Source organism: Ostrea edulis, chromosome 4 (genome assembly GCF_947568905.1).
Source record: "Ostrea edulis chromosome 4, xbOstEdul1.1, whole genome shotgun sequence".
In the NCBI taxonomy this organism is placed as follows: Eukaryota; Metazoa; Mollusca; class Bivalvia; order Ostreida; family Ostreidae; genus Ostrea; species Ostrea edulis.
The window spans coordinates 63,814,989-63,836,366 of NC_079167.1; the positions used below are offsets into that span (position 1 = coordinate 63,814,989).

At 35.9% G+C, this 21,378-nt stretch overlaps 1 protein-coding gene and 2 long non-coding RNA genes across 3 annotated transcripts; 1 reads left to right on the plus strand and 2 right to left on the minus strand.

The window, feature by feature from the left end:
* The first annotated feature begins 321 nt into the window (after positions 1–321).
* On the plus strand, positions 322–1,944 carry LOC125670966 (uncharacterized). Its single transcript, XR_007368452.2, has 2 exons — positions 322–457; positions 1,492–1,944. It is a non-coding gene; the product is annotated as an uncharacterized LOC125670966 (long non-coding RNA).
* Positions 1,945–2,059: 115 nt separating this feature from the next.
* On the minus strand, positions 2,060–5,318 carry LOC125670967 (uncharacterized). Its single transcript, XR_007368453.2, has 3 exons — positions 5,147–5,318; positions 3,111–3,214; positions 2,060–2,681 (listed from the first exon to the last, which is right to left on the minus strand). It is a non-coding gene; the product is annotated as an uncharacterized LOC125670967 (long non-coding RNA).
* A 1,100-nt stretch (positions 5,319–6,418) lies between these two features.
* Positions 6,419–21,378, minus strand: LOC125670958 (E3 ubiquitin-protein ligase TRIM56-like). Its single transcript, XM_048906424.2, has 2 exons — positions 21,178–21,378; positions 6,419–9,227 (listed from the first exon to the last, which is right to left on the minus strand). Exon 2 carries the CDS (start codon positions 9,221–9,223, stop codon positions 7,271–7,273), a length of 1,953 nt encoding a protein of 650 aa, XP_048762381.1. The 5' UTR covers positions 9,224–9,227; positions 21,178–21,378; the 3' UTR covers positions 6,419–7,270.

Consider the following 21,378-nt stretch of genomic DNA (forward strand, 5'->3'; position numbering starts at 1 on the left):
GAACAGGAAATGTCAGGTATGGTAACTGTTGCTTATTTCTATCTTGTACTGATGACAATTAGAGGTTAATCAATTATTCATTACAGAGAGTGTTTGATCACGTGATCCCAGGAGAGGGAGTTCCTCCCTCAGATCATTACGGTGTCCAGCTGACTATAGTGGAACCCTGATTCATGTTGAAACTTGCATATTTTGTACGTGATACACGTAGCTAACATGAAAGTGGATGAAGTAAACGGTCGGAGACAAATATTTGTAGTTTTGCTTTGAAATTTTTAAATAGGGTCGGAAAGTCTCGTTTACTTTCACTTTCGATTTACTACTTCCGGGCAGCAGTCGATAAATGTCACTTTGTTTTGCTTTGGTTATGCTCAGATGACAGCATTAAAATGAACCTACAGCCAATATAGATTCCCAACTTATGCAAAAAGAGGAAGAAGTGGATTTATAGATGCAGGTAAACAAATCATAATACTTATATTCTTATAGTTAAATCGCCGATTGAGAACTCAGAAGCAGTGAGCTCTACCCACGACCGGGTGATTGATCTAAAACATATTTTACTGAATATTTTCGATAATAAACAGCTGTTACGTTGAAGGATTTAGTTTTTTATGAGTTGGAACTAACATTACATGACACAATTATGCAGTATTTTACTTTGGATAAAGGAGACAAAAGGGGGGGGGGGAGTCGGGAATAAAACAATTAGCTGGGTAAAGTAAATATATGCAGGTATCTATTTGTACCATGTTTTGTCAATCTCCCTGATTAATAGTTGATCATATAAACTTGTAATAACACATTTTTATGGGATGCTGATAGCTGGGGGGGGGGGGGGGGGGGGGGGGGGGACACAATTACAAGGTAATGCAGTTTCTCACTTTCATTGTTTTAATTTTTAATTAATGATGATATTGCTTATGTTTTTATTGTGACCCTCACGGAAAATGCTACCAATTTGGAAACAAAAAATTTTCAAAGACGATTGGGATCACTGAAATTACATGTTTTTACAATATTTTTACAATATTTACATTAAGAAACATAAAAGAGGACCTAGAAAAAGTTTTTGATACACATATACTTCATTTCTGTATATATGTGTTTGTAAAACACTATGCCTCTTGTGGCAACAAAGAAATAGTAAACATTCACCCATACATTTAGATCTTAAATTAATTCAATTGAGATTGTGGTGTTTGAATTCTTCTTAAAAATGAAAATTTTGATACAAGATGTTTATTTACTGTTTAATAATGCAGTGGTGGGACAAGAGGGGATGGGGGTGGTGCCATCCCCCATTTGGTAGTTCATATGTAACAAATATGGGGATTTAGGTTGCAATTTTGATAATTTTAATTTACACACATATTTCTTTTAGGGGGATAGTATAAATTACACTTGCCCCCTCCCCTCCTTTGCAAATTTTCATGATCCACCCCTGCAATACTTTTAATGATATTCACTTGATGTCTATGGTTGTTACAGATGCTGTTATATACATCATTTCCTTCAGATGTATCAATGTGTTGGTGACTGTTATGAAGAGAATGGGCCCATTTTAACAACTTCTAGGATGGGCGGTACAGGGTTCATACCAGTGATCAATTTGTCATGACTCTTATGAAGTTGCACCTAAATCTGAGGGATCTACATTTAGCAAGCCAGAGGGCTCAATGCCGAATTTACCTCTGAAAGAATCGTAATGGATACAACAAACAGAACACTGGATTTAATTTTAAAAATGAATAACTAGTCATTATCTGACAGCAACTACATTGTGCAAAATTTGTCACACAGCAAAGGCTATCACTTGTGTAGCACAATTGTTCTGAATTCTATCCTGGATCCACCTTTGATGGTGACATTGTTGATCACTGAGGTGTATTGGAGATGTTGAAGCCAGATGATATATGATTCTTGCTAATAAAGGATTTGATATATTTGATAAACTTTAATCAGGAGTGACATTGAACATATCACCTTTTCTTTCATCAAAATCTCATTTCAGTAAGGATGAAACACAGCTGTTACAAGACCAGGAAGAGTCAAATTCATGTGGAGTGTGCAATTTAATAATTAAAAACATCCATATTCTAAATCATATACCTTCACAATACAGACATATATATCTGTCCACTAAGATTTTCAACTCTGTGTGACTCTTGTACATTTGCAAATCCTCTATTTAAGGAAATAGCTGATATGAATTCCACAATTTATTAAATCTTACCTTTGGACTTAAGATACTATAAATGTACAACTTCTTACTCACATTATTCTGCACTGTCAAGTTGTATTAAATGCATTCAAGTAAATGATAAAGTGAACATTTATTTAAGGCTGCAGCGTCTGCTAGTCAAAGAAATTGTTACAATGGTGATTCATGCACATCTTTATACTGATCATTTGTAGCAAAAACAAAATAAAACTAATGGAAGACATTTGAATTTTCACAAGTCTATCTAGTTGGTTATTGCAGAGAGGGCACAAAGGCTCGATCATGTGTGCCAAGTATAATTCCCATAATTCATCTCGAAGGATGAGAATCACTTCCATGTTCATTGGTGTTCAAACTATGAAATCACAAGTGGTGCCTGTGAGGTAAAGCTGATGGAGAACTTGATGCCCACAACCATGGCTCTCTTTGAGCTGCAGCGCACCTTCCGTGTTGCACTCTGAAAATTTTACCAAAAAAAAAAAAAAAAATTAAAAGAGACTGACATCCACTATGTCTATATATTCTTTCATAAAAATACCAATGCTAGATAATTCTTATTTGGACATTCAACATTTTCTTATAGCATAATAAAATTTATTTACTTATACCGCTGTCTGATATAATTTGTAAAGAAAAACTTTATAATGATATCTGCATTTATCTAGTAAAAAATCCCTATATGTTTGCACAGTCATCCTTTGCTGTTGCAGAGAAAGGATATTTTTAAAATTTCTATATTGTCTGGAGATGCATTCATTTTTGGTGAACCTTTATATTTTGGGATCACCTGAATTTACATGTATACAAGTATTCATTACAGAATTAATATCATTTAATATTGATAGCTTGACGAGCATATATTGCATAAAGAGCTCTGGTGAGTTACCAATATTCTGATTGCCTGGGTGGATACATTTCTCTCATTGTCATAGCTTTACGAGGTGCAGACTTAAGATGCTTTATCCACCTGTGTTGTTTGCCCTTTTATATCTAAAAGATTAAGAAATTAACAATATAGTCATTGTCACACAAAACATGTAGATTATGCACACTAAAATGCAAATTGACTATCTGGACTAGTCAATATTTCATAATAGACATATAACATCTTCTATCAATTCAGCTAAAATTCAGATAAACCAAAATTCATAAGATATACATGTATTTATATCTACAATCTATGAAATATGCCATTGGCGGCCGCAGATTTAAGGGGAGATAGATCTCCACCTCATGACCCCCCCCCCTTATTTGAATTCCTGGGTCTGCAATACTAGTATACAGTGAAACGTCTCTAAACCGGCCGGCTCTCGGACTGGAAAAAACGGCCGGTTTAGAGGGATGGCCGGTATACCGAGAATTTAGCAATTATAGACATTTTTTCTCAATATTCACAAAGTAGATACTGTTCACTTTGATCTGGTAATCTATGATCAATTATCGGTGGAGATCAAATTAGTCCGCTTGCACCTAAAGATAATTATGAATTACAAGAAATATTCTCGCTGAAATCATCTAATTTTAAACTGAAAATCTATAACAGGATACATAAAGAAAACACAGAGGCCTATTATTGGAATTCCTCTTACCTATAAAAACTCTGTTTACATTAATCGCTTATGTCATTAACAATTTTGTTTAGACGTTTTTAAAAAGTACAGTAGTAAATATGAAATTGTAATTTGAATATTTCTTTGGAATTTTAAGTCTATGGAAACCAAGAAAATTAATGTATCTTTTAATAATTATCATTAACAGTCATGGGTTTGTTCTTTATCAACTACCGCTTATATCCATACGAAAGTATGGTGAAACAATATGGCGTTTGATACGGTATTCATTCAATAATTTCCTAACTGTTTTTTTTTACATTTTGTACAGAATTTGGAAGGGTCTCTTGGATTAGTTAAGTGTCAATTAACACGCTTGACAGCACAGATAAACAATAGAAATTGAAGAGGCCACTAGTGTTTTTCACACCTCCGATGGATAATTTCATACCTGGCCAGTCGGTCAGTCAATTTGCACACCTGGACGATCTTAATTAACCTTTGGCCAAGATCTTCTTGTCTTCAAAAAGTGGCCGGTATGTTAAGGGTAAATTACACATGTTTGTTAACAAATGTACTTTAAAAAGTGGCCGATGTCCGGTTTTCAGGGGTGGCCAGTTTTGTAAGACTTTCTTTGTAAGGAAATGTTAAGATTTCTGCCGGGACTTTGAAAATCGGCCGATATTCAGGGAGAACCGGTATTCTGAGGGGCCGGTTTGGAGAAGTTTCACTGTATATAGAATTGCACACTAAAATGTTTGTTGACCATCTGGATTAGTGATAATTTAACTGAAATTCAGATAAATCAAAAAAATCTTAGATGCCAGTCGCGGATTTATAGCCCCCCCCCCCCCGAATTTCTAGATCTGTTGCTGTAGTATGCAGTTTTACATACCAAATGTATACAATATAATATTATAAATTACTGCAGCTACATAGTGGAAATAAAAATGACTCATGGGACTTCCATATGTCACTGATATGATTGGTGTCAGTAAAAAGTTCTGTCTTCATTTTATAGAAATATCTTTATGAAATAATTTAGATAAATTTCTAAATGAAACTGTAAAACGTTCAAAATCATAGAATAAAATAGGGATATATATCCATGTTATGCACAACAGGAAAAGGTTTTATTCTTTTCTAGTGCTCTAGGGTTTTCACTCAATGCAGATTATTACGGGGGGAGGGGGGGTACCACAACATCAATCAAGAATCAGTCTAATCAGAACTACGCAAATATATTGCTGAGATTTTGATCGAGGACTTTCGATATCTTGAACTAAACTCTGAGATATAGATGTATGGGTGTATATGATGCAAACGACTGTACAGTGCATATGATGCAGACGACTCTATGACGTAAACATACCTGTACTTTGTTGGAAAATGTCTCGTATTGACGTTTGAACAACCGCTGTAATAACTCAGAGCTCTATCTAGAACAAATTTTCTAAACCCAGTTGTTATCCACCGCTTTCTCGCTTTTTGTAGTAAGCTCTATGTGGTTTTGAACGTAGCGAGTCTAGTACATTATTGATAATGCCATCTGACAACTGCCCGGAAGTACGATTTCACGTTATTTCTCGTGAGTCACATGACGAGACTTTCCGACCCTATAGCAGATAACAAAGTGCTAGGAGAAGCTTGGAAAGAACATATCTTGAGTCTGATAGTATTTCTTCTGCCTAATTCATGTTTATTTGTTTGTAAATTAAGAATTAAAAATTATAAATCATTTTTTATTTTATCGACGTCCGTTCGAGAATTTTACAATGCCAGTGGGACGTCACCAGCTGTAGTTGCACTGAATTTAGATCTATGTATGGCGTGCATGGCCGTAGCATGGAGTATTCGTAATGTTGCCAATATCGGTTTTGTAGATATATTATACACCTCCTTATTGATGGTGGAACACGTGCATTACATTTGGTTATCCTAGTCTTATTAGTGCTCTTTCTGTCTTGTTTTCTGCATGTAAGTTTGACCATTGACCTGATAAACAATCATTTTCCTTTAATCATTGCCGGGAACATATGTACCAAGTCTGAAGGTCCTAGCTTTTAAAGAATTTTTTTTTTATCTTGTTTGGCCTACATAAGCTGACAGACATGCAGATAGACGGATGCACGTCCATGGTGTTTGGATACATATGCATGTGTATCAGGGTTGATCATCCTAGCTTTATCGATACTGTTTCTATTTTGTTTTGTACCTATGACATTACCCCTGCCCAATAACTTCTGACCTTGAAAAACAATGTGCTTATACCTTCAATTAGTGGGTGCATATCAACTAATCAACTACATTTGATGGTCCTAGTTCATATTTACTGCTTTTATCTATTTCTAAGTGCAAAAAGGTCAGTTTAATACAATGTAGCTCAATAAATATACTCCCCCCAAAAATTGACAATACTACAAAACTCAGAAGCGAATCACTTAAACCTGTAATATCGTACAGCACTATAGTGAATAATCAAGAAAAATTCTATTCGTTTCAAAACGAGGAAGGGAGGGGAAAGGATGAAATAGACTGTCTGCTGTCCAATCGGTGTGCATTAAATATTGATTAGGTAAATTCGACGATGAGACTGAATAATAATAAATAATTATGTATTTTTCAAAACAAAACAAAAAATCCATAACCACACATACTTTAATTACCAGTATAAGAAGATACATGTAACTGAGGTTTTGAAATATTTCTTGATATAATACAAGCTACTCTGTCTAAATAACAGTACTCTTAATTCTTATAGGTTCTGATAGATATAGAAATTTCATTCAATGTAAAACAAAAATTAAACCATGTATGTATCTCTTCTCACGTGTTCAAAGAAGCCCCTTAAACATTATGTAGTTTGTAATCACAGACTACAGTGTCGTATTTCCGACAAAGGCAAATGCCTCGGAGACCGTTTGGTTTGTACCCATAGGAGTCCATCAACTCTAACAAGTGGTAGCAAAATTGTGTAAAGCGGTAGATTCGTTGGAATTTTTAACAACCATTCCTTACGCGAGCAACCGCCACTGCAAGATTATACAAAGCTGGGATTGATGAGCAACTTCATAACAAACATAATTGGCTGCATCACATTATTATACAATAAACTTTTATTTTCGATATTTTTTGAATAATTTACTACTTGTATGAAAGGTGAAGATAACGAACAGCAATCAATCTCATAACTCCTATAAGTAATACAAAATAGAGAGTCGGGCAAACACGGATCCCTGGATATACTAGAGGTGGGATCAGGTGTCTAGAAGGAGTAAGTATCCTCTGTCGACCGGTTACACCTGCCATGAGCCCTATATCTTGATCAGGTAAACATAAGTTTATTCTATAAATAACGCTAAGTTTACTATTTAACATTGTTTATAAAATTATGTTATCAGTAAGAAAAATTGTGTTGTATCAGGAGAGAGTTATCTCCCCACCAACAACTCCTGGATCGTGCAGATTTTTCTTTGAAGTTTTTTAAAGATATATTCTATTTCAACTCTGCCAAAACGACAGTACGGTCGTTTGATATTAATATACGACCATTTCTGTTTACAGCAATACTCCTTGGATTAGGTAGGAATGAATCAATGTAATATTTCGTTAATGTCTCTCCAGAAACTTTGAAAACTACGACAAGGCTCTGACGGTAATCACATACATAAATGTTATTGCTCATGTCCGAGGAAATGGCACCAGGACTACAGCATTTTTTTCTTTCTATGTAGCCTGATTTTCTTAATATGATAACACAATCTTGAGCCCAATCCGACACAATAAACATTCCATTCGACAAAACATGTCCAAACTTAGGATTACCGAATTTCACTGGCGTATTTTGATCATGAATTAACACTTCTTTCAATTCCTTCTCCTTGTACACACATATTTTATCTAAACCGGAGATCCAGCTTACTTCCGCAGAATTCGGATGACACGTCAAAAGAGTGGAAACCCCGCTAAATTCCTTTTCCTTCACCATTGATTTGTTCATGACAATCAACTCTTTTCCCATTTTACTTGCTATTCCATCCTTGAAAGCAACAACTACCATACATTCAGACAAAACCATTGATTTAATATCATTTGTTGGAAGAGCAAGCAATTTTAGCTTTTGATTTCTTTGGTCGACAACTGCAATTTTCTCTTTGTCAACCCATGCCACACAGGTGTAACCTGGATTTTGTTTATCTTCCCTTTCTTTGCATTCAAGGATTTGTGAGCACTTAAGACATAAAGGATGAGACATATTTTTATTTTCCTCGACTTTAGAGGCATAGGCTCCTTTCCCATCAATATCTTTGACGGATGTCTCTGGTATGAAACGCTCCATATTTGAGTTTCCTTTATCTTCTTTTCTTTTTTGTAAAACCAATCCAAACACCTTTCCATCCGTGTTCATTTTAAAGGTTGGTAAGTCAAATTCTTTGATTGTACAACTTTCTTTATTTTTCAAGGATTGGAATTTTGACAAACGTTCACTTATTTCCGTTTTCATTGCAAGAATCTCAATATCACTTCCACATCTGAGAATATTACTGCAAAAGGAGATTGTCTCATGTAACTCTTTACTCTCAATGTCTATATATTCTCCTTGTTTGTGTAAAGATTCTTGTTTTGATTTCACAATCCGATCAAAGTCATTTTCAGTCGACTTTTTGGAACGTTTTACATTTGCAACAACGACGTTAAATCGTTCTTCCAATTTTTTTTGGAACATTTTACGTTCAACCTCTAGCGTATTCAAAGCATGTTCAACATTTTCTTTCCCAGACTTGAGTTTTCCTAAGTTTTCTTGTAAAGAACCCATAAGTGTACCAAATCTATCGTCCATCGTCTTTCTTGCTTCTGATGGTGCAATATATTTATGTCCTTGATGACGAAGAACAATGCAGTCTCGACAAATGGGAACATCACACGTGTCGCAAAAGTATTTCAAATATTCCTCGGTATGTTCGGAACAAGGAATATGTTGTTTTGAGCGAATTTCATCGTTGTATTTTCCAGTCTCTACTTCAGCGATGGTAACAACTCTGTGATTTAATGTTAGTCTCGTTGATCGGTGTCGGTGATCGGCGCATTCAGAACAAAGCAAATCTTTACATGTAAGACATTGTGCAGATGCTTCAACTTGTTTACCCAACAAAGTGCAAAATGAACACAATTTTGTCACTTCCTGTCTGCCCAAGGTGACAAGCTCAATAAGATTTTTTAAGCAGAAATTTGTTTTTAAAGCATCTGTGCAATCGTTAGGAATTTTGAAGTTTTCTCTGCACAGGGGGCAACTATGTTTGGTTTTCCGATCTTCCTTCCGTGTGAAGTTTTCGATGCACGTTTTACAAAATGAATGCAAGCATGGTAATATTTTTGGATCTTTGTAAATCTCGAAACAAATAGAACACGTCAGAAACTCGTCAGTTATTTTTGAAGATATTGAGTCCATCTATCTGGAAAGAGATTGAAACTGTAAAAATTAGTAAGTCATAGTGTAAAAAACTTTATTCTGTATGAATTATATTGTTCATATTGTAAACAGAAATTATGTTTTTTTTAAAATTCATATTAATGCGCAATGTTTGCACATATTGTTTTGTTAGCACTAATCCTTTGCTGTTTTAATGTGCTGTGTTTCTCAATCAGACGAATGACCTTTGATTTTGACATCAACATAACATTATAAAACATATATATTAATAATGACTACCAAGATTGTTTGTATCATGGGGGATATAAAATCAATGGAGTTGTGTGGTAATTTCCGGATAATCGGTTTTGTCAATTATACACATTGCCTTTCTTTCATGTCCGCATATTAGAAAAAAAACACATAAATTTATTTCTTAACTGAATACCACATATAGTAATTAGTGTTTTGTCACATTCTGTCGATATATCATATTGTTATACACACCCTATTTTTTCACTATATAAAACTAATAGAATTTGTAACCAACATTTTAACTGTTAAACCAAATCCCACTCGTGCTCTATCAACAGTTTACAAATTGTCTGCCCTATTTCTATTGGCTACGCAAGTCATGTGATTTTCGATCTGCTGTTTGGCGATGTTCATTGATTTGACTGATGATGAAATACAGGATTTATTAGATGAAACGCAGAGCAGAAACACGAACCATGTCATTATTGATTATGAATTAGATATTGTGTATATCTTATTTTGAACTAGTGGATACGTTGATAAATGTACGCAGTCGCACTGTCTTGTTAAAAGTAAAGTTCAAAGTCAACCAACAATGTGCATCTAGTAAAAACTATTTTAGAAAATGACACAACATTAATAGACCGTGTCGTCGGACAACAGTTAATTTGTTTGACCCTCGAATGGATATGTTGCCCTCAGCCTAAGGCTTTGGGTAACTGATCCGTTCTCGGGTTAAACAGCATTTGTCATCGGACCCAGTCAATAACTGTATATTGCACATGATTGACTTCATCCAGTGAACACAAAACAGCAGTCAACCTGTCCGATTTGAACTAACCTTTAAAGCTCACCTAAACAGCTTTTTTAATCACCATGAATTTTGGTTTTGAAGTCCTTCAAGGCAGGCCTGATGATATGACTATCAGGAACTGTGCTACTGGACATCAAATCAATTCCCCAGTACCGGGAAGTGAGAGATCGCGTTAAAACATTTATACATTTTTTTTCGCATAATAAATCCTTTTATCTTATAAAAAGACTTGGTTGTTTTATTCAAACTGACATCTACAGTATCAGAAGTACTGCTTCTAGGATGACATTCAGTCATCTACAGTATCAGAAGTATTGCTTCTAGGATAACATCCATAACAAGATATTCTTTTGATTCTTAGATCGTTTTTGGGTAGTACTTCAAAATATGTTTCAAGTGTAATTTACACCCTAAAGCATGGAGAATGGATAACAAATCGAAATCAATCCTATAAATAGGATTTTAAAAATAAAGAAATAAATCATTTGGGTTATGTATTTACGTTTACTGAAAGACGAATATTTTCATATTATGATATAGCATTTTGGGTGAAACATTGAATTGGCCTGAAATCATCCCGTTTGTCAAACAGTTGAGTTGTCAGTTTGCCGTTAATGTCTACTTTCAATAAAATATCTAAGTATGAAGCAGAAGTGGACGACTCTGTGGTGTCCTTTATTTCGAGCTCACAGGGATATATCAAATCGACATATGTCTGTTGGAATTCTCATGGGCACGACTTGTGTTTCTTTGTTAGCTGACCTGTTTTTATATTCATATGAAGCAGAATTTATTCAAAAACTTCTACGTGAGAAGAAAAAATCTCTCGCTGTGACCTTCAATTCGACTTTTAGATATATCGATGACGTTTTATTTATTAACAATGATAGATTTCAGCTTCTCCATCGTCAACTTCCCACATTTATGTAGCAATATTCCATTATCACCTGCATATGGTGTTTATATATCTCAACTGATTCGATATGCAAGAGCTTGTTCTGGGTATAGTCAGTTTTTAAATCGAGGTAAGCTACTGACAAACAAGTTGATGGTACAGGGATTTCAACAGTCTCGATTGAAGTCAGCATTTCGCAAATTCTATGGTCGTTATAACGATCTAGTTCGTCAATACAACCTCGCATTGGGTCAAATGCTGTCTGACGTGTTTCATACCGATTGTTAAGCCGTTCTTGGCACACTGATTTGACTGCGGATAACTCCGTTTACCTGATCAGGATATGGGGCTCACGGCGGGTGTGACCGGTCAACAGGGGATGTTTACTCTTCCTAGGCACCTGATCCCACCTCTGATGTGTCCAGGGGTCCGTGTTTGCCCAACTATCTATTTTGTATTGCTTGTAGGAGTTATGAAATTGATCACTGTTCGTTATCTTCACCTTGCATACATGTAAAGACTCGAGTCTTTGTTTACATAACACATATTTAAGGCTAAAATATTGCTTTCATTCTTGCATTCAGAAGGTCAAAATTTTGGCTGTTAACATTAAATGAGTTATAATTCTAATGTTTAACATCAAAAATGAAAAAAGTTTTTATCAAAAATTGTGAACCAGTCCCTTTACGTTTTCTGTCTGTCACAACCAAGTCATCACTAACATGCTAAACTTACAATTTGCTGGAAAACTCAAACCAGGATACTAGTCATTTACAATGTCAGTCGTAATCCTGTTGTGACACGTTTCTTTATATTTAGACCGTCTGCGGAGACCGCTTTAAAGGAAATGTCAAGCGTAATTCACCTTCTAAAATATGATAAGGTGAAAATAACGAAAAGGGATCGTTCTCATAATTCTATAAATAACTATACATTCGTGTTTGCTGTTTCAGTGCATTAAGATTATCTTATCTATTTTGACTCTGTGTCTTAGTTTTCGAGTACCATTTTGTGATGTTTTATTTTAAAAAAAAGAATTATGTTTCAATGCATTATACCTGAGACAGTATATGCTGTGTGTGCGTGTGTGTATTTCATTATTATTATTATTTTAATACGCCCTGAAAGTGATGTTTATTCTTACCTAGCATATTTGTGGTATCTTGTGTTTTCATGTTTTATATGTACAATCAGGATAGGTACAGCTACGGACTGTTTACATGTGATAAAGCCTTTTATATCATCGCTTTTTAATGTTTGATTTATTTTCTATGCATTATGTGTATAAAATTCTGTTGTAAGGTATATATGCATTTTAAAGCACATTTGAACGTACATAGTGTATGAAAAGGGTGCTATATAAATATGATATTATTATTATTATGTAGCTTCTAAACCGAAAAAACTTCAATTTTTGCAATTCATTTACATTCACTGAAAGCAGAACTTTCTTCACATTATGATAACGATTGAATTGACATTGAATTTTTTACTGATATTGAAACTTCACCAGCTATAGGTAAAATTACCTCAAATGTAGACCGACGTTTAGCGTTCAAGGCCGTAGCAGGGAATTCTTTAACGCGCAGGCACATATGTGTGGATAATGCGTATAGATCCTTCGTACATACCCTCTCCCTCTATCCAATGAAAAAATAAAGAACGAAAATCGTTCTGCGTAGTCATTTTCTTCTTTTTATAAACTGAAGATGAAAACTTGTGAGATACTGATATATGTAAAGGTGTGTAAGGAACGGTGACGATAACGAACATTGATTAATCTCATAACTCCTATAAGCAATACAAATTAGATAGTTGGGCAAACACGGAGCCCTGGACACACCAGCAGTGGGATCAGGTACCTAAAAGGAGTAAGAATCCCCTGTTGCCCGGTCACACCCGCCGTGAGCCCTATATCCTGATAAGGTAAACGGAGTTATCCGTAATCAAAATCAGTGTGCCAAGAACGGCTTATTGATTGATGTTTTCCGCCACACTCAACAATTTTTCAGTAATATGGTGGCGCTCAGTTCTTTATTGGTGGAAGAGAGAACCCAGGCACAATGTACCTGGGAAGAGACCACCGACCTTCCGAAAGTAAACTGGGAAACTTTCTTACTTACCGGCACGAGCGGAATTCAAACCCACGCCGATAGAGGTGAGAGGCCGTGTGATTTTGAGCGCGATGCTCTAAGCACTCAGCTACGGAGGCCCCCAAGAAAGGCCTAACAATCGGTATGAAACACAATCGGTATGTAACAAAATAATGTAAACAAAAAGAGGAATAACCGCTTCAAGACCGATTTACGGATTATAAACAAATTTACCGGAGGAATTTATGCGAATATCTCGTCACGCTAATATAGTTCTACTTGTTGTTCTCATCCAAATTACATGTATATGCCATCGGTTTTATTTGGGTACGCTATATTGATAGTTCTTTACCTTTACTCTTTAAAAGTAAAATCGAACCCCAGCAATACAATTGCATGTGAATCAAAAAAGCAACACAACATTTTAATATAAAACAGATCAAAAAACGCCAGCGATCAACTTTCATTAATTTGGATGAAGTCTAATGTTCATAAACATGTACCAACATTCTCTTCTTCATAATAATTCACGACTATGTCACTGCACATCGCAAATTGTAAAGAGAAACATTTGGCATGTGTGGGATTAATTGTTACGTTTGCCGATTTTTCTTTGTTTTCTCATTACAAAATCACATTACAGACACAATGTATCCCACTTAAAACTGGACCAGACCAGTATTTCTAAACGTTTTTCCGGTGAATTTTGAGAATTAATTATTCTAGTCCAATCAAAACTATACGTTCGTTCCATTAGAAATCAGAATTTCTTCCTCACCTGTAACGTATATGCATTGTATATATCAAACTCTGAGATTATCCCTGTTTACCGCACACACTGATAACCACGTGTTTGCATGCTCTTTAATAACATATACTCGGCATTCTGAAATAAACTGATGTAGAGACAAGACGCATTATGTTATACTGTACTACTTTACATGGTGTCAGAAGTAAAAGTACTAAGTGAAACTTCTGTATGTGTATCTCTGGATATTTGTCACCATGAGCAATCACGAAGATAATGCTGCTGCTCCCTCTATTCCTGTCTTTGTGAATCCAAACATTCCAATACCTGGAAAACTGGATCTTAAAGGAAACCTGTGCACGAACTGGAAAAAGTTCAAGCGGATTTGGAGCAATTATGAAACAGCGTCTACTCTCAAGGAAAAAGACAAGGAGGTGAGAACTGCTACCTTTCTTACTTGCATCGGAGATGACGCTCTGGATATTTTTGATGGTCTTCAGTTTGACTCTGAAGATGACAAAAAAGACATAGACAAAGTTCTAGAAAAATTTGAATCCTTCTGCATTGGACAGACCAATGAAACTTATGAAAGGTACACTTTCTACAAACGAGACCAAGAAATCAATGAAAACATTGACACTTATGTGGCAATTTTCAGATCTCTAGCGAAAACCTGCAAATTTGATGCTCTAGAAAACGATATGATCCGAGACAGAATTGTACTTGGAATCCGTGACAATGGAACACGCAAAAAGCTACTGCAAGAAGCAAAACTGGACCTAAGAAAATGCGTTGACATATGCAGAGCAAACGAAAAGTCAACATCGCAACTTAAAACCATGGTGAAAGTTCACGCTGTCAAATTGAAAACCATGCGAAAAACTAAACCGCTGAGAACACAAGCGCACAGAAAAGATTTCAAACAAGTCCCAGAAACAAAAGTTCAAAAGGAATGTTTATATTGCGGTAAAGAGCACCCCTTCCGCAAGGAATTGTGTCCAGCATGGGGGAAAACATGCAGGAAGTGCAATAAAATGAATCATTTTTCAGACAAATTCGAAATCAAATCGGGAACATGTAAAACAAGTCAACCAGGAATCCAGTGACGAGGAATTCATCCTCATGATCGAAAATGTTAATGCCATTGAGAAAAAGATTTTTGCAGAAATCGAAATTGGAAATGATACAGTGAAATTCCAATTGGATTGCGGATCAACCGTAAACGTTCTACCCGAGAAAATTTACAACGAAGTCTGTAATGACCCTTATCTCAGGATGTTACAAAAGGCAGACATGACTCTGGTAATGTTTAACAAGTCGGAATGCCAACCCCTTGGAAAACGGCGAATAAGCGTCCACAACCCCCAAAACAATAAAAAATACAACATAGAAATTGTTGTGGTCGAAGGAAATCTTAATCCTATTCTCGGAGCAAAGGCTGTACAAGGAATGAAAATGATAACTGTCAACACAGAAAACATAGCAGCCATTGAGTCAGCCTCCCAAAACAACTTCATCATTGAAAAATACAGTGACGTATTTAATGGCCTGGGTAAACTGGATGGAAAATTACACCTCGATATTGTCAAATCAGTTACGCCAGTAAAACTACCAACAAGAAAAGTCCCGATTGCAATGAAGGCACCGTTAAAATCTTAAATAGACAGACTGTCAGATTTAGGCGTTTTGGCTCCAGTAACAGAACCGACTGACTGGATATCGTCATTGGTGGCTGTACGGAAGCCCAGTGGGAAAATGCGTCTGTGTATAGATCCCAAACCTCTGAACAAAGCGCTAAAGAGTAATCATTATGCAACACCAACTATAGATGATATTTTGCCAGAACTACGCCAAGCCAGAATTTTTTCTGTAGTAGACTGCAAGGATGGCTTTTGGCATATTACTCTCGATGATGAGAGCAGTTTTTTCACAACATTCGGAACCCCTTGGGGTAGATATCGATGGCTCCGCATGCCATTCGGTATTAAACCAGCAAGCGAAGAATTCCAGCGAAGAATGGATGAAGCTCTATCTGGTATACATGGAATCAAAGCGATTCATGACGACATAGTCGTATACGGTTGTGGAAACTCGGATGACGATGCCATACGTGATCACGACAAAAAATTATCTACCTTGCTAGAGAGATGCAGGGAGAAAGGGATCAAAATCAACAAAGACAAAATGAAACTAAAATTGCGATCCGTGTCATATTTAGGACACATTATCTCAAGCGATGGACTCAAAGTTGACCCCTTAAAAATCAAGGCAATCACTGAAATGCCAAGACCTAAATGCAAAGCAGACATACAACGTTTACTAGGAATGGTAAATTTTGTCCAGAAATTCGCGCCAAATCTCTCGGATATAACAGCACCCCTCAGAGACCTACTAAAAGCAGAATCAGAATTTGTGTGGGACAATGCTGTACATGGCAAAACATTTAACGAATTGAAAAAAAACTACTATCTACGAGCCCTATACTTCGTTTCTTTGATCCTAACTTACCGACGACGGTACAGTGTGACGCATCTGAACGCGGACTAGGAGCCTGTCTCATACAAAATGAGCAACCCGTAGCATATGCATCCCGTGCATTAACGCCTACCGAAGTCAACTACGAACAGATTGAAAAGGAACTTCTCGCTGTTCTCTTTGCCATGGAACGCTTTGAGCATTACACACTTGGACGGAAAGTAAAAGTGGAATCGGACCACAAACCGCTAGAAATCATCAGCAAGAAAAGTTTAGTTTCCACTCCTAAACGTCTTCAACGAATGCTCTTGCGTCTTCAGAAGTTTGATTACGACATCACATACAAATGAGGTCTTGAAATGTATCTTGCTGATACACTGAGTCGAGCCTATCTGCCGACTGTACAGATACAGAGAAATGATTCTGAAGACAGAGTACTCGCCATTACCGACCGTGTAAAATCTGAAAAAGATGCAGAGTATGTTACAATGAGTGAGTACGTCACCATCTCGTCCGAAGCTCTAAAGAAAAGAAAATCTGCAAACTCGCGTGATGAAACAATGAAAAAGCTGTACAAAACAATCAAAGATGGTTGGCCGGAGCGAGATGAACTGACACCCGATATACAGATCTTCTACACATTCAGAGACGAACTGACTTCACAGGATGGTTTAATTTTCAAAGGAGACTGCATTGTTATTCCACCTACATTAAAAGGTGAAATTCTTCAAAAGGTACACTCCAGCCACATTGGTATTCAAGGATGTTACCGTAGAACCAAAGAATCACTATATTGGCCAAACATGATGAAAGATATCGAATCTTTTATCAAGGAATGTCCAGTCTGCGCTACCATACAGGGTGAGCAAGGCAAAGAAACTCTCATTTCGCATGAAATTCCCGATAGACCATGGCAGAAAATTGGAACTGACCTCTTTCAATTTGATGACAAACAATATCTCATCACTGTTGATTACTATTCCGATTTTTTTGAAATTGATCGTCTACATGATAAAAAATCAAAGGAAGTCATCACCAAACTCAAGGCACAAATGGCCAGACACGGAATTCCTGAAATTTTGATTTCAGACAACGGCCCGCCTTACAATAGCAAGGAATTTGCTTATTTCTTAGAGAACTATGAGTTCAAGCATACTACGTCATCGCCATTGTACCCAAAATCTAATGGGAAAGTTGAAAATGCAGTTAAAATTGCAAAGAACCTAATGAAGAAATGCCAATTAGACAAAAGCGATCCTTTTCTAGCTCTATTAGATTGGAGAAATACTCCCTCTGAAAATATTGGAACTTCTGCAGTTCAACGACTAATGGCACGCCGTACAAGAACTCTGCTACCAATCAAAACCGAACTTTTGAAACCAGCCCTAACCTCAAATGTCAAGGAGCGATTGAGAGAACGGAAATATAGATCAGCATTTTACTACAATCGCACAGCCAAACCCCTACCAGAGATTAAAAGTGGGGAAACCGTGAGAATTCGACCTTTTGGACATGAAAAAAATTGGACAAAGGCAAAGGTCAACGAAAAAGTAAAAATCCGCTCGTATCAAGTGATCACGTAGGATGGTCGCCTCTATCGACGAAATAGAAAACATTTGCGCTGCACAAATGAGCCCTTTGTAAAAAATAACGAGGTAGTGACAGATAAGACTGTTAGTACAGCTGAAAACACACCGCCATCAGCAGATAAGACTACAATTGAAAATCATAAACCACCATCAGCAGATAAGACCAATTATGCTCTGACTTCAACCAAGAGATCTACCAGAGAAATTAAATTGCCGAAACGGTACGAGGATTTCAAAATGTATAAGTGATTATATAAAGTGATGAGACATAATAATCCTCAAATATATATATATATATATATATATATATATATATATATATATATATATAGTGTAAATATATATCCCGATATTTTAGAGACAAAAGATAGTTCTTATTTTTATCATAACTCTGAATTATTAATTTAATTCATAACACTTTGTTAATTTTGCAGTATAAGAATAATTATCAAACTCTGAGATTATCCCTGTTTACCGCACACACTGATAACCACGTGTTTGCATGCTCTTTAATAACATATACTCGGCATTCTGAAATAAACTGATGTAGAGACAAGACGCATTCTGTTATACTGTACTACTTTACATCACTGAGGAATGATCTACTTCTAGGGTTCTGTAGCACACAGGCATACAGATTAATGAAATTCTTTTCATTCATTCTCCATTTAAATTGATAATGCAGACGGCATTTGTTTCATAACATGTCAAATAAATACGATTGTGTCTGTCACAAGAAACTGCACACACACCTTCTGAGTGCACGTATCTTATTGAAATTTGACCTTTCTTATCAAGGAAGTACAAACATTCAGCAGGTGCGTCTGTGATTGCTAATGATTCATTGGGGAGACAGCGTGCATGTAGAGGCATAATAAATTTGAATCAATGATCATTTTTGTCTAAAATTCTCTTTTTGAATGTTGGTTATGTTGAATATCACGATTGTTTCTTTTGTTATCCATATTAACTCTGATGACCACAATGTTAAAGCGTACGCTCCGTAAAAGTCCTTTCTCACTAAAGATCTGGATTGAAATAAATGATTACATGTACTTCACCAGATTGGGTTGAAATCACCGAATTTTGCAATAGCCTTTCCTTTTACTGAATGGGTTTTAAAATTTTTCGAATTGATTGTAACAAGAACAACCATCTACAAGAGCAAATTATGTTTTGCCAATCCATATGACGCATGTATAACTTGGTGTTTTCTTACTATTTCTGTCCTATAGTAGTAGTTCATAGTGACATTTGTATATTTACAGACATTATGTTAACAGAAAGCATGAACATTGATCAAACATCCGGCCCATCAGGCCTATATGCCACTTTAAACAAAACTTGAATGCAGTACATAAAAAAGAACAGGTTATTTGGGACTTTGTTCTGTCAACAAATGTTTGGTTGCCTTATTTCTTTTCACTTGATTATTTAAAATCGCTTTATCTGACACTGCATTTTTGACGCCTAATTCTAAAGGTATGTCTGTATGTCTTGCCATTACACCAGACTTGATATCAATGTTTCCAAGAGTGTGAAGACATGATAAAACCTTTGGTTCGTTATAGAGTTCAAAGCAGATCACGCATGTTAAATAATCTTCTTTTAGACGTTTAACTATTGGATCCATCCTCACTGAAAGAAAAGGGTGTCAGTTAATTGAGATCAGGTACTTCAGGAAAATTGCCGATGTCTGAAATCATTTTTGTACATTTTTGAAAAATAGACATCCCTGGTTGTTTCTAGGTTTCGGATAAATAAAACCCAATAAAATAAACGTTAACACCATGTGACTCAGTGTTAGAGTGACAGTGACTTGTAATATTTCATACTGACCCCGTTGATAATTGACCCAGACGTCCTTTGTCAACAGATGTGTAATCAATTTGCAACGTAAAATACTGACTTCAACAAGAACGTAATATCACTTATTTCTTGTGTTTCTGTGTATATATAATCTATAAAATTAAGCAGCTATAACAAATCAGGAGATGAATTGTACATTTTACAACAACAGGAACAAGAAATACCTTCGAAGATTCATCACTACTATTACTTTACGGCATATTGGACATACCAGTTGTTAAATAATCTTCTTTTAGACGTTTAACTATTGGATCCATCCTCATTGAAAGAAAAGGGTGTCAGTTAATTGATGTAAGGTACTTCAAGAAAATTCTTGAAATAGGAAATAATTTTTATACATTATTGAAAAGTTAACATTCCTGGTTGTTTCTTGCTTTGGAGTAAAAAAAAACCACCCCACAAATGCTAACACAATGTGACTCAGTGTTACAATGACAGTGAATTATAATATTGAATATATATAATAATACGGATGTATATTTAATTGCTGTTATAAAATTTAGAAATTCATTTCAAAATTAAGGATTATCTCCCTCATGCATAGCTCTTATCCTTAGAGAATTTGACTCCACTTTTTTGGCACGCTTCTTTTGGCTATAATAGCTCTAAAACTTCATTGTTATTTCGCATTTCAAACATTTCGGTTGAGTATCAATGCGCATCAGATGCATCAAAATTGGTACCGTATAAGTTCTACATTATGACCCCTGGGTCGAGGCCTCTGCTGGTGGACTGTTAATCCCCGAGGGTCTCTACAGCCCAGTAGCTAAGTACTTCGTTACTAGCTTGAAAATACGGATGTATATTTAATTGCTGTTATAAAATTTATTAGAAATTCATTTCAAAATTAAGGATTTTCTCCCTCATGCATAGCTCTTATCCTTAGACGAATTTGACTCCACTTTTTTGGCACGCTGTTTTTGGCTATAATAGCTCTAAAACTTCATTGTTATTTCGGATTTCAAACATTTCGGTTGAGCATCACTGAAGAGACATTATTTGTCGAAATGCGCATCTGGTGCATCAAAATTGGTACTGTATAAGTTTTACATACTGATTCCGTTGAAAATTGACTCAGACGTCCTTTGTCAACAGATGTGTGATAAATTTTAAACGTTGAATACTGACTTATACAGGATCTTAAAGACGCTTAATTCCTGTGTTTCTGTGTATATATGATAATATATAGAAATATGCATCTATAACTAATGAAGTGATAAATTGTACATTTTACAACTGCAAAAGCAAGACTTACCTTCGAATAATCATCAAAACTAATAGATGGCATTTAGTGCGCCAGGTGTTGAAAGCTTCCTCTTGACGAATTTCAGTTACCAATCAATTTCTAAAACGTGGTAGCTTACTGACAAACGGCATACTATAAAACCTGGCCTGGCCCCATTGGCCTGGCCTGGCCTGGCCTGGGCCCATTGGCCTGGCCTGGCCTCAAAGTTAG